Source organism: Lissotriton vulgaris, chromosome 1_2 (genome assembly GCF_964263255.1).
Source record: "Lissotriton vulgaris chromosome 1_2, aLisVul1.2, whole genome shotgun sequence".
In the NCBI taxonomy this organism is placed as follows: domain Eukaryota; kingdom Metazoa; phylum Chordata; class Amphibia; order Caudata; family Salamandridae; genus Lissotriton; species Lissotriton vulgaris.
In genome coordinates, this window is record NC_141686.1 from 74,591,681 (window position 1) to 74,611,629 (window position 19,949).

A 19,949-nucleotide genomic window follows, 5' to 3' on the forward strand; every position below is an offset into this window, starting at 1 on the left:
ACTTTACCCCCCTGGTGCAAGCGGCCCGTAAGGAATTTATACCGGCGAAGAAAGTGCTGCTGCAAGCTGGTGTGACATATTCTCTGTTATACCCGGCGAAACTGAAGGTACTACATGACAACACTTCACACTTCTTCACTGACGCGGAGTCTGCGCTTAAGTTCGCCAAACATATCAGCAGTGCTGGAGCCAGGAGGAAATAGCCCAGACTGGAGGATACTTCGGAACAACTCAGTGATAATGATTAAAAGTACTACTACTGTGAGTTTTGGGACACTATAGCTCTGCCTCCTTTACGCCTTAAATGGATGTTTGAGTACTCCTTGTGCCCACTACTATTGCACCTGAACTGAGAACGTGAGGGGTAAGAAACTGGTACATCCCCATGACAGCACACTTTCACGTACGTGTCCGCTCGCTGTTGTTGAAATTGGTGTGGGCCGGAGGACAGGCGAGGGTATCCTGGGACCTGCTCACGCTCCCGCTCCGGCAAGGGGGCCTTGGAGCTCCTGATTTGAAGCTCTACTCCCTTTGCGCGCAAGCGCAATTTCTGCATTTCTGGGCCTTCCCTGCTCCCTACCAGCCGCATGCTGCAGTGGAATTGGCCGTGGTCGCCCCGTTGCCGCTGCGAGTGGCACTATACGGGAAGGTCTCATGTCCTTCAAAGGAGGTCGACACCGTGGAGATGGTTCGCTGGGCCTGGCGCGAACTGCAGAAAAGAGCAGGACTCTCCTTGCTTTACGCGCCAGCCATCCCCCTACGGGGAAACCCGATGTTGCCCTGCTTGAGCGCCAGAGGTGACATCCTCATGCTCCGAGGGAAAAGATTACATACCTTTGCAGATATATATCCTGATGGTACCTTTGAAGAAATTTGCACGAGCGACGGCGACCAGCCTGAATCTTTTGCAGACGCGCTGTTATACCATTCCCTTAGGGAATCCTGCAAAAAGATGGGGCCCCAATTCCCGGAGGAGCCACGAACTCTGGACGCCCTTCAAAATCTGCTTTCACGACCCTCCCCCAAAAAACAGGTGTCGAGACTGTACAACTGCATGCAGGAGCAGGCCCCACTAACGGTAGCCACGGCCAAACTGGCTTGGACTGCTGACCTGGCAGTCCCTTTAACTGATGAAATGTGGGAGTACTGCTGTAAGCAGCTCACGGCACTGTCTCCAAACTATCGGCTGCGGCTCATCCACTTCAAATTTCTGCACCGGTATTATCGTACGCCGATACTGCTACACCGTATGGGCATCCGCGCGGATGCATCCTGCTGGAAATGTGGAGGAGAGGATGCGTCCTTTCTCCATGTGGCATGGAGCTGCCCCAGGTTGGGTAAATACTGGTCGGAAGTCTTCACGGCCATCAATCAAATCACACATAGGAATGATAGACCATCACCGCTCCTGGGTTTGTTAGGCTATGTTAAGGATACTGAATCCTGCGACAGAAAACTACATGCACTACTCCTTCTCTATGCCAAACGACAAATTTCACTACATTGGGGCAGGAGGGCTCTCCCCTCGTTCACAGGGTGGATTAGGGATGTGACATATGGACATGCACAACTGACGCACTATTGGGAGACGATGCCCACCGCTTCCAGACCTAATGATATCTGGGACCCATTCCTACAATGGACTAGAGAACGTGCGGGCTCGGACACCTCTGAAGGGTCACCTGATGTAGGTGTTTCGGATGATATGGGTTGAATGTGATAGGAATGAGGTTGAGTGGTTGCTGCACAGCTGACCCACGCTAGCGCGGGCCTGCCCTGCACTGGGACACGCTCCGAGCCTGCTGCCCTATTGATCCTGCGTATGCTGCATGCCCTGCCCCCTCTGACCCTCCTACAACCTCATAACTCGATGGATGGCTCCACTTCGGCACCCTCCTCCTCGTCCCCCTCCACCCCTTCCCCCCCTCCGTCTTCACGGAGAAAGCTTGGAGGCCGCCGCGCCCCCATCCTCACCACTGCTCGTCCTCTGTTACTAGCGTTCCAGCGCAGGACCGCGCAGCCCCATGAATGTATGGAATGCTGTGTGGTTGATTCCATGAACTTGCACCGATGTTTACTGTTCTCGTTTTATTTTTGTTGGTTGGGAAAGGTTGGGAGAAAACAGCGCTGTTAGGCAGATCCTTTCAATCTGCCGCTGCAGCAGGTTGCTGACTGCTGCTCGCTCCGAGGCGGCCTAGTTGCTTCCTAGTACATTTGCTTGTCCACAGCGCTGAAAAAAGTAAGACCACTTACCGCGCTGAAGTTGCACTGTTCACATACATGTTTTTTCCTGTATTGTATATCTATCTGGAAATTTGAGACCGGACAGGTTGTGCTCCCCCTGACTGCTTTACTGTATCTTGTGCACTGTATACCTTATAGCGGCCTACCTCCGGGTTGTTGGTGTGACGCAGTGTAACTCTTCTGTCTCTTTATTGCAAAATAAATGTCTTACACAAAAAAAAAAAAAGGTTCCAGTGACTTGGAGGAAAGCAGAGAAGACAGAGCATAGCGGTGCAGACGTGTACTCGTGACTGCTGAAGAGTGACTTTAAGACGAGCCAAGGCACAGACGAGAAGGGAACCTAGATGACTGCTGAGCCCCAACTTCACGTCAATAAGGTGACTTCTGCCCATAGTGTGCACATTCTAACCTTTCACTTTTCTTTGCAGGATATATGTTATAGTGTGGTATTGTGTTTTTATGATCATTGTAATAAAATACCCCAGTTCTTAGTGAACCAACATGTGCCTCGTATTCTTGTTCAATCAGGGTAACCTGGTCTTCTAGTCAGGCATTGTTTTCATGAACGGATGTAATCCCCGGTCAGGTAAGAGGTGACTGAGCAATGAGGGAGAGAGGGACCCCTCGATGTGAAGAATAGATGGTACATGCTTTAATTTGGTAAGTTGTGGTAATTCCTAATATTGTAGTATTATATCCCAAGTAGCCAATGAGAGATTCCTTCCAAAGGTGCTCTTAGGAAAGTGATTGTCGTTAGTAAGCGGCGTTAATGAGAACACCAGGTGGGACACTGGTGCATAGGTCCGCCAGATTGTGGACCGGGCTGTGAGTAAGAGAACACTAGGGGGGACACTAGTGCGTAGGTCCGCCGGATTATGTACCGGGCTGTGAGGAAGAGAGCACTAGGGCTGCAGACTAGTGTGTAGGCATGCAGGATTGCGACTTGCCGAGTGAGCACTGACTGTGGTCAGTGTGTAATGGTAACTAATCAGAACTGCCCCAGGGTAGACTAGTCTGGGCCTAAGTCGCCGTGAGACTAACTGGTATGAGTGGGATATTGTAGAAAACCTATGCATGTATATTGCTAATTCCCCATCCTTAGGTACAAGATATATACTAAGCATGGGCGAATTTTGCGAATCTCGCGTTCGCGAATTTTGCGGATTTGCGAACTCGCAATCCGCAAAATCCGCGAATTCTCGCGAATTTGCGGATTTTTTTTGTGTTCACGCGGGTCTCTGCCAGTTCGCGAGTTTTTTGTACAATTTCGCAAACGCGAAATTACCTGTCGGGTCGCAAGTTTTGCGAACTTGTTGTTTCTATGTGTCCAGCCTGTTTGGGACACTCTTCTTCATCACTGCCACTCTCTGTCACCACTGCCACTCTCTTACTACTCATGCCACCCTCTGGCCCACCCATGCCACCCTCTGTTTCATCACAGCACCCTCTGGTTGTGGTTGTGGCAAAGCAAAGCACACCTTCCCTGCCTCAAGTGACCTGAATTAATTTGGGGCTGATTAATGTGTCACAGAATATTTTTTTAGCTGGCACCTGCTTCCTTAGTGCTTCCTGATTAGTGATCTTTTGCACTTGCTAAGTGCTTTCATTGTTGCAAAATTAGTTACAACACCTGCCCTGCCCCAACTGACAATAATGAATTAGGGGCTGATTAATGTGTCACTGGATTTGAACTTCCAGCCTGGCTCCTGCTTGTCTGCCTTAGCTGTAATTCAGGACCTTTGTGTAACTATTCTGAGGGTCAGAGCAGGGTCACATAATAGTTGCAAGTAGGCAACTGAACTCTGGAGGGGCCCCTCAGGAAGCACTACAGGAAATGGCTACTAATGATGAGCTTGAACTTTTGAACCTGGTAAGTAGTTTCAGTTTTGCTAAGATCGTATTTCTGCAATTTAGCGCTTATTCGCGGGGCGCGAAGTTGAACTGGGAAGCCGCGAACTCACGCAAACAGTGCGAGCAAGCCATCAAATCCGCTGCTCGCGGATTTGCGGATTTTGCGGGAAATTCGCGAATCTCGCGGATTGCGAATTTACCGAAAATCCGCAAAATCCGCGAGCGTAACGGATTTTCCGCCCATGCTTAATATATACCCATTGTAAATACGTTCTAAGGAGGGAGGTGATTACGTTCCGGCTGGGTTGGAGGTGCTCTGAGGAGCTGATCCCATCTGGCCCAAGAATCCGGTCGTTACAGCTTCATAAACAAATGCTTTTTTTTTTTAAAGCGCCCCATTCTGCACTTCCACTTTAATGGCGTTCGCACTCTTTCATTAAACGTAGCTAGCAGTATTCAGCTTGATAAGCAAAATGCTATTTTTTGTAAAATAGTCCCCATCAGCGAACAACATGGTCTAGTCAAACCTATACATCCCATGAATCTATAAAAAAGTAAAAAAACTCGCATCACGTGGAAAGATTGTGTTTTACCTCCCCAAGCACAACAGTATTTCAATATACAAGGCTTAGAAGGAATCTCTTGGTATGACGGCAGGCATAAATGCTTGACAAATTAAGTTGCAGGAAAGCCTTGAGTCTTCTACAATAATTTTTCCATTCAGAGCATTCTTTGGATAACCAATTTTAAGAAGTCTAATTATCGAAAGAAGGAATGCTTAATTAGTGTACTTTCCTCGTAGTGTGACTACAGGGTCCGCCCATCTCTAAGAACCTATGGAGCTTTAAATATATGTGATTAATGGAGATCCTAATGCGTGGTTATTTTGCATGATTAGCAGCACAAGATTATACTGCACTAATGTGATATTTTTTCAGTGTTCTCACCTTAGCACTTGGGCAGTGAGTCTCCACCAGTAGTGATGATAGCGACAAAAGTTGCGTGAACACTTATACCTCTAATTGTGCAAGCAGAGTTTTATGAGTGATTGATTATCTGCCAATAAGGCAGTGTGTGACAAATTGGTAACCAAGATCTGTTTTGCTTATCGTTTCCGATAGAATATTTAGGGACGTTCCTTTGATATGGTAGCATTGGCATGCATTACTTAGATCATGTGAAATTGTCACAGCTAATTTCATAAATAGCAGTGGGCTGAGATGAAACATTTACAAATCTTATCTAACTTGGTCCAGAAGAAAGCCAAGCAACCTTTTCATACGATTACAATGGCTGTAACTCTGCCAGCCTTGCTTCTCATAAGCAACAACTAGAAGTCCAAAGTACAAAGTGCGTGTTTACACACTGCTTGGATGTTTCCAAACACATAAATAAAAGGCATTGTCATTTACAATGCCACTAGCTCAAACTCACGCACATTCTAGACCTAATGCATTGCTTGGTTTTTTTTGCTCTCAGAGCCTTTCAAGAAGACTTCTCAAGTCATCTCAATCGTCTCAAATCATTCTTGTCATAAAGCCTCTTAAAGAAACATGAATGACCCCTCACACATTTTGGCCTGATGAATGTGCAAGCTGGATTTCACCCATCTGTCATGGGATTGTTGACTTCTGTTTTTATTATTTCATTGTACTCAAACTTGTAAGCAGGTTTTTCCAAACATCGCTTAAGTGTACAGCTACATTTTATGGTTCGCCTAGTCATCAGCCCTAACTCCTTATTTTAAAATGTAGCTAACTTTTCAAAAATCTTCTGAACAATTCATCAAGACAGGTTAAACGCTTTAAAAAGAAAATTGTGACTTAGACAGAAGCATACATTAGCTTTTAACCACAACTGGGCTTGCTCTGTAACGCAGTGTGCCGGTAATAGCAAAGCTGCCGATAACGCTTTTTAATATTTATAGAAAACAAACTGAATCGCCTTGGGAAAAATAAATAACCTTAATAGGATGTGGCCACTATTCAAACAAATCTTAGCCATTTTGCAATAGGTGATGCTACACTCAGCACTCTTCCTTTCTCACCTATAGAACATAGCTCATATCACTGATGCAATCCCTCACTCACCTGAATCTGCCACTTCGGAAATGGGCACTCCCTGTTCTTGTGCCATAAATCCTAAAATGGAAAATATGGCAAAACCGGCTACAAAACTGGTACCACTGTTCAGGAAACAAAGAGCAATTGAATCCCTGAGAGAGAAAAAAGGAGGAGTTAGAAAGTAAAACTGGGTAGTACCGTTGCCAATCAGAATAAGGGAGACATTAGAGAAATAAAGTTTAAGAAACTGAAAATCTGTATTTTTGTTAGTAAAACTAAGCTTAGGAGATTAAGGGGAGAAGCAAGTCCAATGCAAGTATATATTTTTCAAACACTTTTTATCATGTTTAGCGACATAACAGAGCATACCACCCACTCTGTACCACCCTCCCTTACTTACATTTCCCCTTAGACACTTATCATTTTTAACAAATCCAATACACTCTACCGACAGATGTATAAAATAAATGTAGCTGACATGTTGTTTTCTGGAAGCCTTTTTCCATGTAGTATAATGCAGAATGCCATGTTGACACAAGTCGCCTCTCATCCTTGGTCATGTGCCCATTTAGCCATTCCGTTGCCCTATTTTCCAACTTTTAAGGTGCCACAAGATCAATGTGGGGTTAAGCTGCAGCTGTCCAATCGTTATCTTAGAAGTGAGTAATAGTTGACATTCTCTAGCTGTAATTCTTTCCCATGTAATTGTTTTCATGCCCATAACAGTTACTTTTTGGTCTGCTGGAATTATAACCCAATAATCTGTTTTATTGCCTCTTCTATTGTCTTTCAATAAATTGACGGTACTGGGCATGCTTACCGTAAAATTGTAGATGTTTACCTTTGCCGCATTGTCTTCAACATCTGTCCGATTTTCCTCTAAAAATATTGTCTAATTTACAGGTGGTTGATACCAATGTGTCATTATTTCACTATATGTCTCTCTCCTGGGTCCAGCATTTTCCCCTTTTCCCGAGTATCTCCAGTTGGGTGCATTTGTCCCTTTTATCTGAAACGTAAAACTTTTTGATACAGCCCTAGTGTCAGCTTTAGGGCGGTGCGACCGGTGCCATCGTACCGGGCGCAAAGGTCGAGGGGGGCCATTTGAAAAAGAGGCTAGGGAGTGATAAGAGCAGTGTGCAGGAATCTTTTTGTACATTTTTCAGGGGATAATAACAACAGGTTTGTGCTATAGTGTAATAGTTTTGACTCAGGCTAACGTTGCATAGAGGGTAACATTTTCGGCTGCAAAGACCAACAACATGCAGCATGCACACGACAGATGTTTTTAGCGAAAGCTCAGTGGGTTACTGGGTTTGTCTCAAATATCTTTCGGTTATGTGTACTTTATAAGCTCCCCTCCTACTAGTATAGAACAGTGAGCTATGAACTGGCATCAAAACGCTCCATCAAACTGCAAGGAATAGGTTAATACCCTATTTGCTTTTTTCTCAATAATCTGTCGTGTTTCTAAGGTTGCTAAAATGTATTTCCATTCACAAATAACATTTGTTATTAGTATAGAAAACCCTAATCACTGTGTTATGTTTTATATCCTAAGTTTGTGGAGCAGATTTACTAACACTTTGCGCTGTATTAGCATCACAAAAGTAACACAAGCCTGGTGCAAAGTGTTTTTTGGGTATTTATTTCCAGTGCAAATCTTGACTTGTGTTGGAAAGTAGACCTAAAGTAAGGTGGAGAAGCACAATGCTCTACTTTGCAATATTTTGTGTAATGTGTAGTTAGAACTATGGCATTGAATGGAACCATGTCATAGTAGGATATGTCATGTTGGGGATGCTGTCATGTAAATAAGGAATGGAATGTAAGAGCAGATCGGTGGTTGAAGAGAGAGCAGAAAGGAAGTAAAACGCTGCCCTTTGCCAAATCAAATGAATGTATTTAACTTCTCTTTCTTATGTAGGGTGTTAACTTCATATTGTTTTAAGGACCTATCCTGGGTAGTGCATAGGTACATTGACGTTTCCATGCAACCACTCCTGGATTTCGGTGCTAATCCCTATCTACTATCACTGGTAGAAAGGGATTTGGATCAGAATATTACACCTCCTCAAAGCAGGCGTAACTTTTCAACACACATACAAAGCGGTAAAGTGATAAACCTTATCAAAGCATAGAATTTTCTACTGGAAGGGTATGCTTAAAGTTCAAAACCTGATGAGTACCCTTCCAGTACAAAACGTTTGTCACATAGACATCCTTGGACACTAATGGCCAGAGGTACAACTGTTTTCAGTGGTTTCAAATGGAGAATCAGGACATTTGCGACCTCTAAAACAGCTTTAAGGGAGGTGTGGCCAAGATGGCAGCGATATAGGACGTGTATTCCTATCCCTCTGGTGCCGCCGCTTCTCAGCTTTGTGTTATCACCCATTCTGGTGCCCATCAGTGATTATCGGCTGGTGTGCCGGCTTGTGAAGATATCCGGATACCAGAGGCGAGCCTCTTTTTCAGACGTCTGTTACCTTTTCACTTTTGTGACCTTCCCGGCCCGGTAGCACTGCGGCCCGGCGGGCGTGGAGCGGGCTTGTGACCATCATAGACCCCCGGTGCAATCCTGTGACTGGAGTGCCTGGCGGAGGCCTATGTGGAGGTCCCCGGCGGTTTCCCTACACGACGATAAACGGAGTGCTTTTCTTGCTGAAGTCAGGTGCACTGCGAGCTTGAGTGGGTGGTCTATTGCGCTCAGGTGCCCAGACAGGTCTTCCTCCTTCCCGCGGATCGGCGCCCGGTGTTGCCTGCATTTGGGACCGATTGTTGCTATCAAGGAACTGCAGCGTGAGTGGGGCTTCCCCTGGTGAGGTCACGGGGCGTTACCTTTATTGGAGCGAGCGTCCACGAGGCAGATTGCGGTAGAGTAGCCTGGTGACAGTGGCAGTACACCCCCTCACCATGGTTGGACTCTGAGGCCTGTTAGTCATGTGGTGAGCTCCCATATTAGCTTGGCACAGCCTGGTCGCTGCATAGTACCACTGCCCTCTGAGCCCACTTGGCCCGCTGTAGCAACCGTAATCCTCTTGTCTTGACCCAAAGCTGAGGAGTGAGAAGTTATTGGTCTGGATGGAGTACTGGCTGCCCCGAGGCGGACAGTGTGCACGGAGAGTTACAGGACTGATGCAATGTCAGGGAAAGAAGCAACGCATGCGGTTCCTCCTACGCACGTACGGTGCACTAGCTGAGTTGGCCAAGCCTGACAGCATGAGCCTGGTGTTGTTGTGAGCCCTGGTACGCTGCTCTCATCTATCATACTGTGACAAGAGGTGTACAGGACGGAGGTTTCCCTGGGCCAACATGTCGTCGACCAGAGGACGGAAAGAGAAATCCCTGAAGGACCTTCTTCAGAAATCAACAGGACACTCGGCTCCACAACCTGAGGCCGGGGCACCGCCAATGGACGAAGATAACACGCCGGCGATTTAGGCTTTCATGATTGAGCTCTTCTTGGCTATCAAGGATGGCATCCAGGAACTACTCTCCCAGCTCTCTGCAGACCTGCAAGAGGTTCAACGTGATGTTGATGGCTTTGGAGAAAGGGTGTCGACCCTGGAGGAGCACAATCTGAGCAGGGAGGCCGACTTACACAAGTTGCAGCAAGAGATGTTACGCCTTTGGGACCAAAACATTGATCTACAAGCCCACGCAGAGGACCTGGAGAACCGCTCCAGATGTAATAATATCCAGATCCGAGTGGTCCCTTGGAAAGGGGAAGGTGATGACCTCTGTGCCAACGTCAGCGCTCTGTTCCTACATATCCTCGGGGACGAGGAGGTACAGGAAATTCAATTGGATCGTGTCCATTGAGTGGGGCTTCCGCGTGGTGCTAAAGCTCACCCCTCATCCTCATCTGCGTTCATGACTTTCAACAGAAGGAACGCATCCTACGTAGGGCTCGAGACCTTAATCCAGTCCAGTTCCGTGGTCACCATCCTACGCTCTTCCAAGATTTGGCGGCCTAGACATTGACTAAGCGCAGAGAATTTTAGCCTATCACCAACCACCTCCAAGAGAAAATATCCCTTATTCCTGGGGCCACCTGTTCCGCCTCATCTTCAAATATCAAGGCAAGTTGTTGCAGATTCAGTCCTTGGAGGAAGCGTATGGCACATTGGGTTTAGAGAAGACCCCAGCCTTGGCAGGGGGTGTCAAACCACTCCCTCACAGAAGACGTCGCTCCTCTAAATGGCAGGGGGAGATCGCTGCCAAGCCCCACGCCTGACATGGCCACTAGCAAGTTGAAGAGGGAAGCAGCCCTTTCATCAGTGACACAAGTAACAGAGCATCCTGGGACCCCTTGATGGACTGAGCATGGCAGCCACTTGGGTTCATCATCTGGCGCCAGAGGGGGGAAGTACTTCAACTGTGTGCAGTAACACTACTCCCTGGCCATCGGAGTGATAGTCACACAATACTTGGTACGGACTGGGTCTGAGCTACGTTTCCCTGAAAGCTGACCACTGAGAAGAACTTTTGTTATGTTTTCTGGTTTTCTATTCTTCTTTTCTACTTTAGGTGTTTCTTATTGTTTAGGTATGGGTTTTTTTGGGTGCTATTTTGGGGCTCCATATCAGTTCACGGGCAAGATTGGCAGGTGACTAGACTGTACAGGATAACCTTTGCTGTCCTTGATTCATTTGGTCTTGAGTGGGTGCATATCCTTTCTCCTCCCCACTGCTGCGATAGGTAGGGATCTGAGAATTGTTAGCCTGAATGTTCGAGGGTTGAATAATTCTGTAAAGTGCTCTGCAATACTCTCCCTTTTGGAGAATGTTGATGGTGATATTTGTTTGCTCCAAGAAACCCACCTTCAAGCTAAAGATATCAGACGCATGAGGGATAGGCGCTTCCCACAACAATTCTGGTCCCCTGGGCCATCCAAGAAAAATGGTGTGGTGATCCTCTTTAGTGCGCGCTCGCAATGCAAAGTAGTTTCCACAGTGGTAGAAGTTAAGGGCAGGTTACTGGCAGTTAGGATACAATGGGGGGATGCACATTTGACAATAGGGTCCATATATGCGCAAGGCAGGAGCCCTTCTTGCGCGTAGCCCTGTCGAAGGTTCTTGCCTCTCCTGATATGGCGCTTTTGGTCGGGGGTACTTAAATGCTGTAATGGATCTGGATCTGGATCTGGATAGATCAGGGCAGAGGTCACATCAGACTGGGGCACTGTGGCAGGCTGGGAAACAATGGTTGGTTGACTGTGGGTTGTTTGATGTGTGGCGAATTCAGCATCCAAATGAGCGCGAATATACCTACTTTTCGGCGGAGCACAAAACATATGCGCGTCTAGATCACTTTTTAGCCTCCTCATTTCTTCTCCCTAATTTACACACTGCAGATATCACCCCCGCTCCCTTTCAAACCATGCCCTCATTTCGGTACTACTCCCAGCATGGTGCTTGTGCTCAACCCTGCCAGGCTGGAGACTTCGTGAATCCCTTCTTCACTCCGAGGTAGTTACTAATCCTGGGCATAGTACTACACCACGCTAACGGAGCATAAGTAGTTTGTACTAATTCGCACTCCACAAATTGCACGTAGCACAGTACAAAATCTGTGCTTAATCAAGTAGCGTAGCAGTTAAATCAACAACATCCTCAGATGCTTTGATGAAGCAATTTTACATGCTAAAAAGCATATAACCTGTTCACAAAAGTAAAACTTTTTCAATGAAAACATTAGGCAATGAGAGAGGTGATGATTTTGGGGTCCCCCCTAACCAAGGGGGATGACCAAGCAGATGCCTTGAACACAAAGAGCATAAACAAAAAGCACATCTTGTTTAACTTCGGTGGTGGTCCCATCCTCTAAGGACCACCCCAAGTACAGTTATTGGCAAAAAACCAATCCCAACCAAAGGCCCAGCTAAGCAACATGGGACGAGATTAGCAGTGGGCATTGAATATTATAGTATCCAATATCAAAATAATTCTACAAAGAGCTGCAGTTCAACTAGTCGTTACTAGATGTCCCTCACGAGTGAAATGCAAAACCATTGAAACCCTTTCATCAAGCATTTGCATTTGACTCGTGAGGGACATCTAGTCACCACCAGTTGAACTGCAGCTCTATGTAGAATTATTTTGATATTGGATACTGTATATTATTCACTGCCCACTGCTAATCTCATCCCATAATGATTTGCAGGGCCTTTATATGGGAATGTTTTTTTGCCAATAACTGTGCTTGGGGAGTTCCTAAGAGAATAGGACCACCACTGAATCATTCAATAAGATGTTCTTTTTGTTTTCAAGGCATCTGCTTGGTACTCCCCCTAGGTTAGAAAAGATCCCAAAATCATCACCTCTCTCACTGCTTGCTAATTTTTCAGTTTCACTTTTGTGAAATTACTATATGCTCTTTAGCATATAAAGATAGAGATACTTATTTTATCATAACTGGCACTGTACAGGATGCCATTTGCAATTATTTCACAGTGCAGACAAGTACACAGTGCCATCAGCTACGCTACGCAGTACTAGGTGTAGTTCAATGTATACTACGTAAAGCTATGTGTAGTGCTGCTACGCAAACTACGCCCAGGGTTAGTAGTTACCAAGCGGATCCAAGATACTATAGTACATTACCTCTCTGATAATGACCAGGGGGGTACACCCCTTGCGGAGGCGTGGGAAGCTTTGAAGTTGGTGGTGCAGGGCGAATTCATCGCGGTTGTGGCGTCATTTGTGCGCCTATGCAGAGAGAAGTGCGCAGATTTAGAAAAGGAGGTGGGAGAGCTGGATGCTGTTCATAAGCAGACGGGGGCTCCGAGGGTTGGGAGGGAGTTGGGAACTCGGCGGTGCATGCTGAAACATCTGAACCTAGACAGGGCTGAGCATGCTCTCCTGAGACTACGGCATAAATTCTACCTCAGTGGGGATAAGTGTGGGAAGATGCTAGCGCATAGATTACAAATACAAGCGCAGATATCTGCAATCCATTCCATACGGGACCAGAAGGGGTGGAACACACCACAGATGCCCTTATCGTCGATTCCTTTCGTAATTTTTACTAACGCCTTTATGCGAAGGGTGACATCCTCCTGCATGACCCAGGGGAATACATGAACTCCTGCGGGATTTCTCCCTTACTCAAATCTTCGACTGGTAACTTGGATTCAGCCATTCGCATGGTAGAGGTCATATTGCAGATTTCAAGGTTAAAAGTAGCTAAGTCACCGGGTCTGTGTTTTATAAAACATTTTGTCTGGAGCTGGCTCCTTTTTTAACGCAACTTTTTAACTCCTTCCTGGACAACGGGGAAGTGACGCCTACAATGTCTGAGGCAGCAATTTCTGTGATCATTAAACCCGGGAAAAAACCCAAAGATTGTGGGTCATACAAACCAATCTCGCTCCTTAATATTGACACGAAATGGTTTGCGGGTGTTTTAGCTTCACGCCTTATCCCCCTTATGGATGATATGGTAGACCCGGACCAATCGGGTATTATACCGACTCAGCAAGGAGGGGATAACTCTAAACGGCTACTGCATCTCATTGACCTTATACATCGATCGCGTACTCAGGCCCTCCTACTCTCGATCGACGCAGAGAAGGCCTTTGACCATGTTGATTGTGAGTACTTGTTAGCGGTGATGCGTGCATTTGGATTCGGGAATAACTTTATCCGATGGGTTTGTTGCTTATACTCCTCTCCCACAGCTGTGGTGTGGGTAAATGGATGCAAATCGACCCTTTTCCCCATTGCCCAGGGTACGTGTCATGGCTGTTCCCTATTCCCACTTTAATTTGAGCTCATATGGAGCCTTTTGGCCAGCAAATTCGGTCATACTCTGACATTGTAGCTGACACACAAAAAATTTGTATGTATGCCGATTATGTAATCCTCTTGCTCACTCAGCCTCGGTTGACATTGCAGACCCTGACTAGGGAGCTTACTGCTTTTGGGAACGTTGCAGGGTTCAAGGTCAACTTCGCAAAGTCGCAGATTCTCAATATCTCCATTCCGGAGAATGAGGTACTGGACCTGCAGCAAGACTTTGCATTACATTGGGCGCCCACGGACATCACGTACCTGGGCATTTGTCTGACCTTGACCATCACTAAGACGGTCTCTCTCAAATACACCATACTGATGGAGCAAACGATCAAGGCGCTGGCTGCCTGGTTGCATCTCAAGTTGGCGTGGTACGGGAGGATGGTGAAGGTGAAGATGACAGTGCTCCCACGCATCCTGTACTATCTTTGAGCCCACCGCCGGGCACACTTCGGAAATTGCAAGGACTTCTCAATAAGTTTCTATAGCAAAACAAGAAGCCATGCCTTGTGTTTGCGCACATAAACTTCTCGAAGACACAGGGAGGGCTAGGCTTCCCTCTTGTGGGTGCTTAGTACCAGGCAACATGCCTCCGCTACATGGCTGAATGGAACAGGCCCCTATCCAGCAAACACTGGAAGTTTATGGACCAATTAGTGGTCAGACAGAGCATACGGCGAGAACTGTGGCTCCCACGCAAGCATTGAGCTTGGGGACTGTATTCCTCCCTGGTTACTTCCCTGACTCTCAAGTTGTGGGACCGGCTAGCAGGCCCAAAAGTTTGGACCACATTTCCTTCTCCTATGTCCCCCATCGTAGATAATCCCGACTATCAGCTAGGATGTGCGTCCCCGATCTTCCATCGATGGAGAGAGGAGGGTTGCAAGAGAGTGGGTTTCCTTTTTGATGTTGAGGGCTTGATTCCTTTTCCCCAGTTGTGTAAAGGCTATGATCTACCACCTTCAGATGCCTTCCACTACTCACAAGTTACACATTAGGTTACACAACCTGAGAACTTTGCCCTAATATCTCGCCCCTTGACAACCTTCGAAAAGTGGCTAGTGTGTAAAAAAGATGATCGTAAACTCATATCTGAACTTTACGCCATGATCCCTACACATCTGAAGAGACACCGGACAACAGCGAAAGTAAGATGGGAGACTGAACTGGGGAGGCCCTTATCACATAAAGAGTGGGAACACATTTTTTATTGAACACATAACACTGCTTCCAACACGGCAGGAGTGGAGTCTGCATATAAAGTGGTTACTTACTGGTATTATACTCCAGCGCACGTTCATTGTTGGGACAGGTCCAAGTCAGACCTCTGCTGGCGGGGTGTGGTCTTACTGGTACCCTGGTGCATTTGCTTTGGCATTGTCCGAAGCTGGTGCGATATTGGTCAGCAATCACTGATGACGTTGATGCAGCATTTCAGATTACATTACCACGTGTTCCTGAACATACACTACTGGGTCTTTCCCACCCTAGGCTCTTTCCGCTTAAGTCTCTGAGGGGCAGGCAGATCGCTAAGGCATTACTTGCAGCGCGTCAGGTGCTCTTAGCGCAATGAGGGTCTTCGAAAGTCCCAGATCCTCGAGATTGGATCCACCGACTCTGACAACTTTTAGCAATGAAGCGCTTATCGCTTAGAGTGAAATGGAAAGGCAAACAATTCACTAAACTATGGGCCCCTTTCTTGCAGATTCTTACCAAAGATATGAGAGAAATAACGTGCCCAAAATATCTGAAAATCTTACAGCTCATACCATTAGAGCCACCCGGTGCATCCATAGATCAAATTGCAAGATGATTGCCCATTGCTTTTGGCGACTGTGGAGCAGTGGATTAGGTGGGCTTGACCTGATGCGGAGGGAGGGTGGAGGGTGGGCTGGGGGAGGTGGGGTTGTTTCTTTGTTTTGCTGATTTCTCATTAAAGTGGTATCTTTGCTGGGTGCATTAATGCTTAACTAAGACTTAAACTCATCGCGAGGTCGCCCTCTGGGATGTAGACCTGAACGTTTTGTTCTCCTAGGCAGTTTCCGCTCTGCCGGCGCCCTGATGTAGGCAGCTAAGTTGTGTAATTACTACCATGCTACCACGCAATAAAAATGAATGATTCTAAAACAGCTTTAATCATGTACTAAACCTATTTTGCAAGTTGGCAAACTATTACGGACTCGCAAAATGGGGTTTGCGAGTTGGTATTAGGAAGTGGTTTGACAAGAGCGTCCCTTCCTAATAGCGCGTCACAGGGGCATTTATTAATTTTTAAGATTGGGATGCAGTCACAAAACATTTATGTTTTACCCACTCTGTGCAGGAGGTGGTAACCCATTTGCAAACAAGAAGGAGTCCAAAAGGTACCCCTTCCCCTTTGTGAATGTGGAGGCCAAAACTTTTCAACAGCAGGAAGTCGCTCCACGAAGCACTGCCTACTCTTAATAATGCTAAAGTCGGCCCAGCACTTCCCTCTTGATGGGTGGCCGCTCCTTTAGGGTGCTTGCGGCAGGTTTATGGAACTCGCTCCCGGTACACATCCGAGCTCTTGATAACTTGCTCGCCTTCAGGCAGGCGATTAAAACTTTCCTGTTTCCCGTGTCTGGTTAATTTCCTTTTCTTTTATTGTGTGTTATGTTATAGTGTCTGTCAAAGCGCCAGGACGCCCCTTTGCTGGGGCAGCTGTGCGCTATAAAAATATAAATAACATAACATAACATGCCATCCATTGTTCCAACTTGTTAGTTCTCTGGTGATTGTTATCTTGTTATAAGGATATGGTGCCTAGTCTCCTAGTTGTTGGTATCTTATCCTTACATTTTTCCCACTCCACATGTCTTCTCGCAGTTTTGAATGATTTTATTCACCTGTTTTAATCTAGGTCTATTAGAAGTTGCCCTATTGCTAAGCTGTATATGCATTTCCTACGCCAGACTGAAGTGCTCATTAATATGGATGGGTGTAAATAATGATGGGAAAGTTGTTAGATGATGGGTGAAATCTTTGTGGTCTCGTGTATTTGTAGCCATAAGATATCCCATAGTGTTCTCCCTGCTACTGCTCTATCAATGTGTATTCAGAGGCAGATTTACAAGCCTTTTGCGACACTTTTGCGCCGCTGTTGCATCACTTTTATGAGCCACTCCAGCAATGCATCACTTTTGGGTCAATAGAGGCTTCAGAATTTCTGACGCATCGTCAATCCTTGCGCCATGGTGCGCAGTATTGTAAATATGGTATATCCATGGTGGCGCAAGGGTTTCCTATTGAGCAGCTGGGAAACTGACGCATCTGTGTAGATGAGTCAGTTTCTTGAAAATGTGCCCCTCAGTGTTTACATGAACATCTCACTTAACACTAACTTTTAAATAGCTTGCTTTAACACCATTGTAGAGACTCTTGCTGGTTTTTCCAGCAGATAAATTTCAGGAGGGCTTTTTGTAACTTTTCTATGGTGTTTAAGTATATTAGTATTGTCGGTTACTAGAAAACAAATGCTGCAGCTTGGCGATCACTACTATTTGATCGCATTAATCCTCCTTATCCATGAATTGTACTGTGTAGACAATTGAATTCCCTCTATTAAAAGGGGAACATTAGCTTTAGTGTGATGTCCTTTGAGGCATTTTAAGGAGTGTGTTTTTAACCTAATTTGTGTGTTTTCTAAACGCAATTTGAAGTGACACCCCCACCCACTCTTGTCCATAGGGGCTTTATTCAAAGTTCCTTTTGCTTCACTTTCACGCAGTCCCAATCCCCGTAGTAGCCAGCTAATGGTAAAGGAGGTGCATAGACTGGTGCCCTCTGACTGAGAAAAGCATTGAAAAGAATAGAGAACATGGGAGGTGGATATTTAGGACAGCGTGAATGGTTCAGAAAAATAAGAGAAATTTCTAAAATGTGTGCTTCTTGGGAAACAGAAGCATGAGAACTGTCTATTTGCACAAAGACTTAGGAGTATTATGGCATCACCGTACGGAATGTATTTCATTTATATTTTTGCAATGTGGTCAAAACAGTTGTTTTAATTATAAGGCTATTGTTGAGTGTGGTTTCATGCCAAGCTGCACAAAGGTTGGTTAAGAGAACCAGTGAAGTTATTAAGGAAAGTATTAAGTAAAGGTTTGAACTATAGTTAGTTTCAGGGTTAGAGTTTCTTTCAGTGACATTTTCTGGGTAGGGGTTAGGCGCGGGGAAGATATTAATTTTAAGTCTACGGTTGACTGTATGTCAGAATATTGTATACAAAAACATTGATTGATATAAATATTGTGCTATAAGTATTGTTTTACAAGAATGTCATGCCATCTGGTGTAGATTTTCTATGAATAACTCCGATAGGATAATTCATTTATGGAAGATATTTAGGAAGGAATAGTCAGGTAAAGTGATATTCTGATAACTAATTAGAGTTTGGGTTATGGCTATGGTTTAGGCTACGCCAACGGTTAGGATTTGTTTTGCTTTTATATTTATAGGATGTGCTACATATTTTACAATGCTAGAGCCCATTTAGAAAAGGTAGAATTACATGTGTTGATTTCCTCATGTGAAAATATATTCCTGTAACTCGGCATAAGGCTTCACTCTTTTACTTTTCAACATTTCTGAGTTTAGATTTACAACTGAGTGCAGACTTACATATCTCTGCCGAATAAAATCAGGGGCGTAGAGGCAACTAAGACAGTAGCAACTAAAAACGTTTCATACATCGGTGGAGATCGGCACGACTAGAGTGGAGATCTCCTCATGGGATAAAATATGGTAAAAAAAGAATAATGTGTCAATCCGTGAAAATAAGCATTTGCATATTTTATTAGTTTTTAAAGAATTCATTATTATAGAATTATTTTTCATTTTCACCTTTATTTTAAATCTGTATTTTATATTAAAATATTATGTCCTTTTTAAAATAACATTTACACTTTGTTATTTTTCCCTGTATGTACTTTAGAGGGATCTCAAACCCAGTGATGAAGACCTCCGTCTATGTGTGAAAAGTTGGTAGCAGTAACTTTTCATTCATAAATTCCGCTCTAGCAGGCTCCACCCCCAGTTTTGAGGGGGTGAGGAGTGGTGAATCTACATCTAGAAGTAACTTTAAACTACATTATTAGGCATTAATTAAGTTTAGTAATTATCACAAAAAAATATGAAAAATGTTTTAACAGAAAATTATAAAAGTAAATTGACTTACACTTACAAATAAATAAAAAAAATATAATATTTGAATGTGTGGACTTTTATTACTATTAAAAATAAATTAAGATAACACACCCTCGCTATTAACTTTATATTTAATTATTACTTAGTACATTTTATTAAACCACATTTTTTTAATTCTTTTAAATTAATTGTATGTTTTGTAAATGTTATTTCTTTATTTTTAAACATAAATGTAAATAATATTTTATTTATCTGATATTAATGTTTAATGTATTCATCATCATCAATTAATTTATTATACCTTTCATCACTTAATGAATATATACATGTGTAGTTTAAAATGTGCAAACATTTATTTTATTTTACATTGTTTGCTATGGGGTGTGATTTCAAGCCGAGGTTTATTTTCTATGGAAGTATGTTGCATTACCTTTGAGTGGCAATGTGTGGTATTGGACTTACTCCAAGCCTAGTCTGGAGTGCATTCACAACAGTATTCTCTCCATTTTCTTTGTTGCAACTTTAGAAATACAGTTTGTGAATATCAATTCACTATATTAATGTTTATTGTTTGATTATTTAAAATCATACAATATGTAAAAAGCCACAATCCATATTAAAAAAGTTTGTGAATTGCAAATGCTTAATCTTTTGTGGGTGGGGGTTTCTATTCGCATGTCTCTCTGAAAACCCCTATTTACCCCTCCCTAATATCCTCCAATCTAGTAGTATTACCTGTTTTCCAGACACTTCCCCAGGTTCCTTCCACTACTATACCTACTTGTCGGGAGACCTCTGTAACCAGCTCAGAGATCTCTACATAGGA

At 44.6% G+C, this 19,949-nt stretch overlaps 1 protein-coding gene across 1 annotated transcript in view; it reads right to left on the reverse strand.

Annotated features, from left to right (window-relative positions):
* The window catches only part of SLC6A13 (solute carrier family 6 member 13), a 758,242-nt gene that overhangs the window by 208,056 nt on the left and 530,237 nt on the right, over positions 1-19,949 (reverse strand). Inside the window, exon 9 of the mRNA XM_086952830.1 lies at positions 6,186-6,310. Coding sequence (XP_086808956.1) covers positions 6,186-6,310 — 125 coding nt within the window. The remainder of the gene's footprint in view (positions 1-6,185; positions 6,311-19,949) is intronic.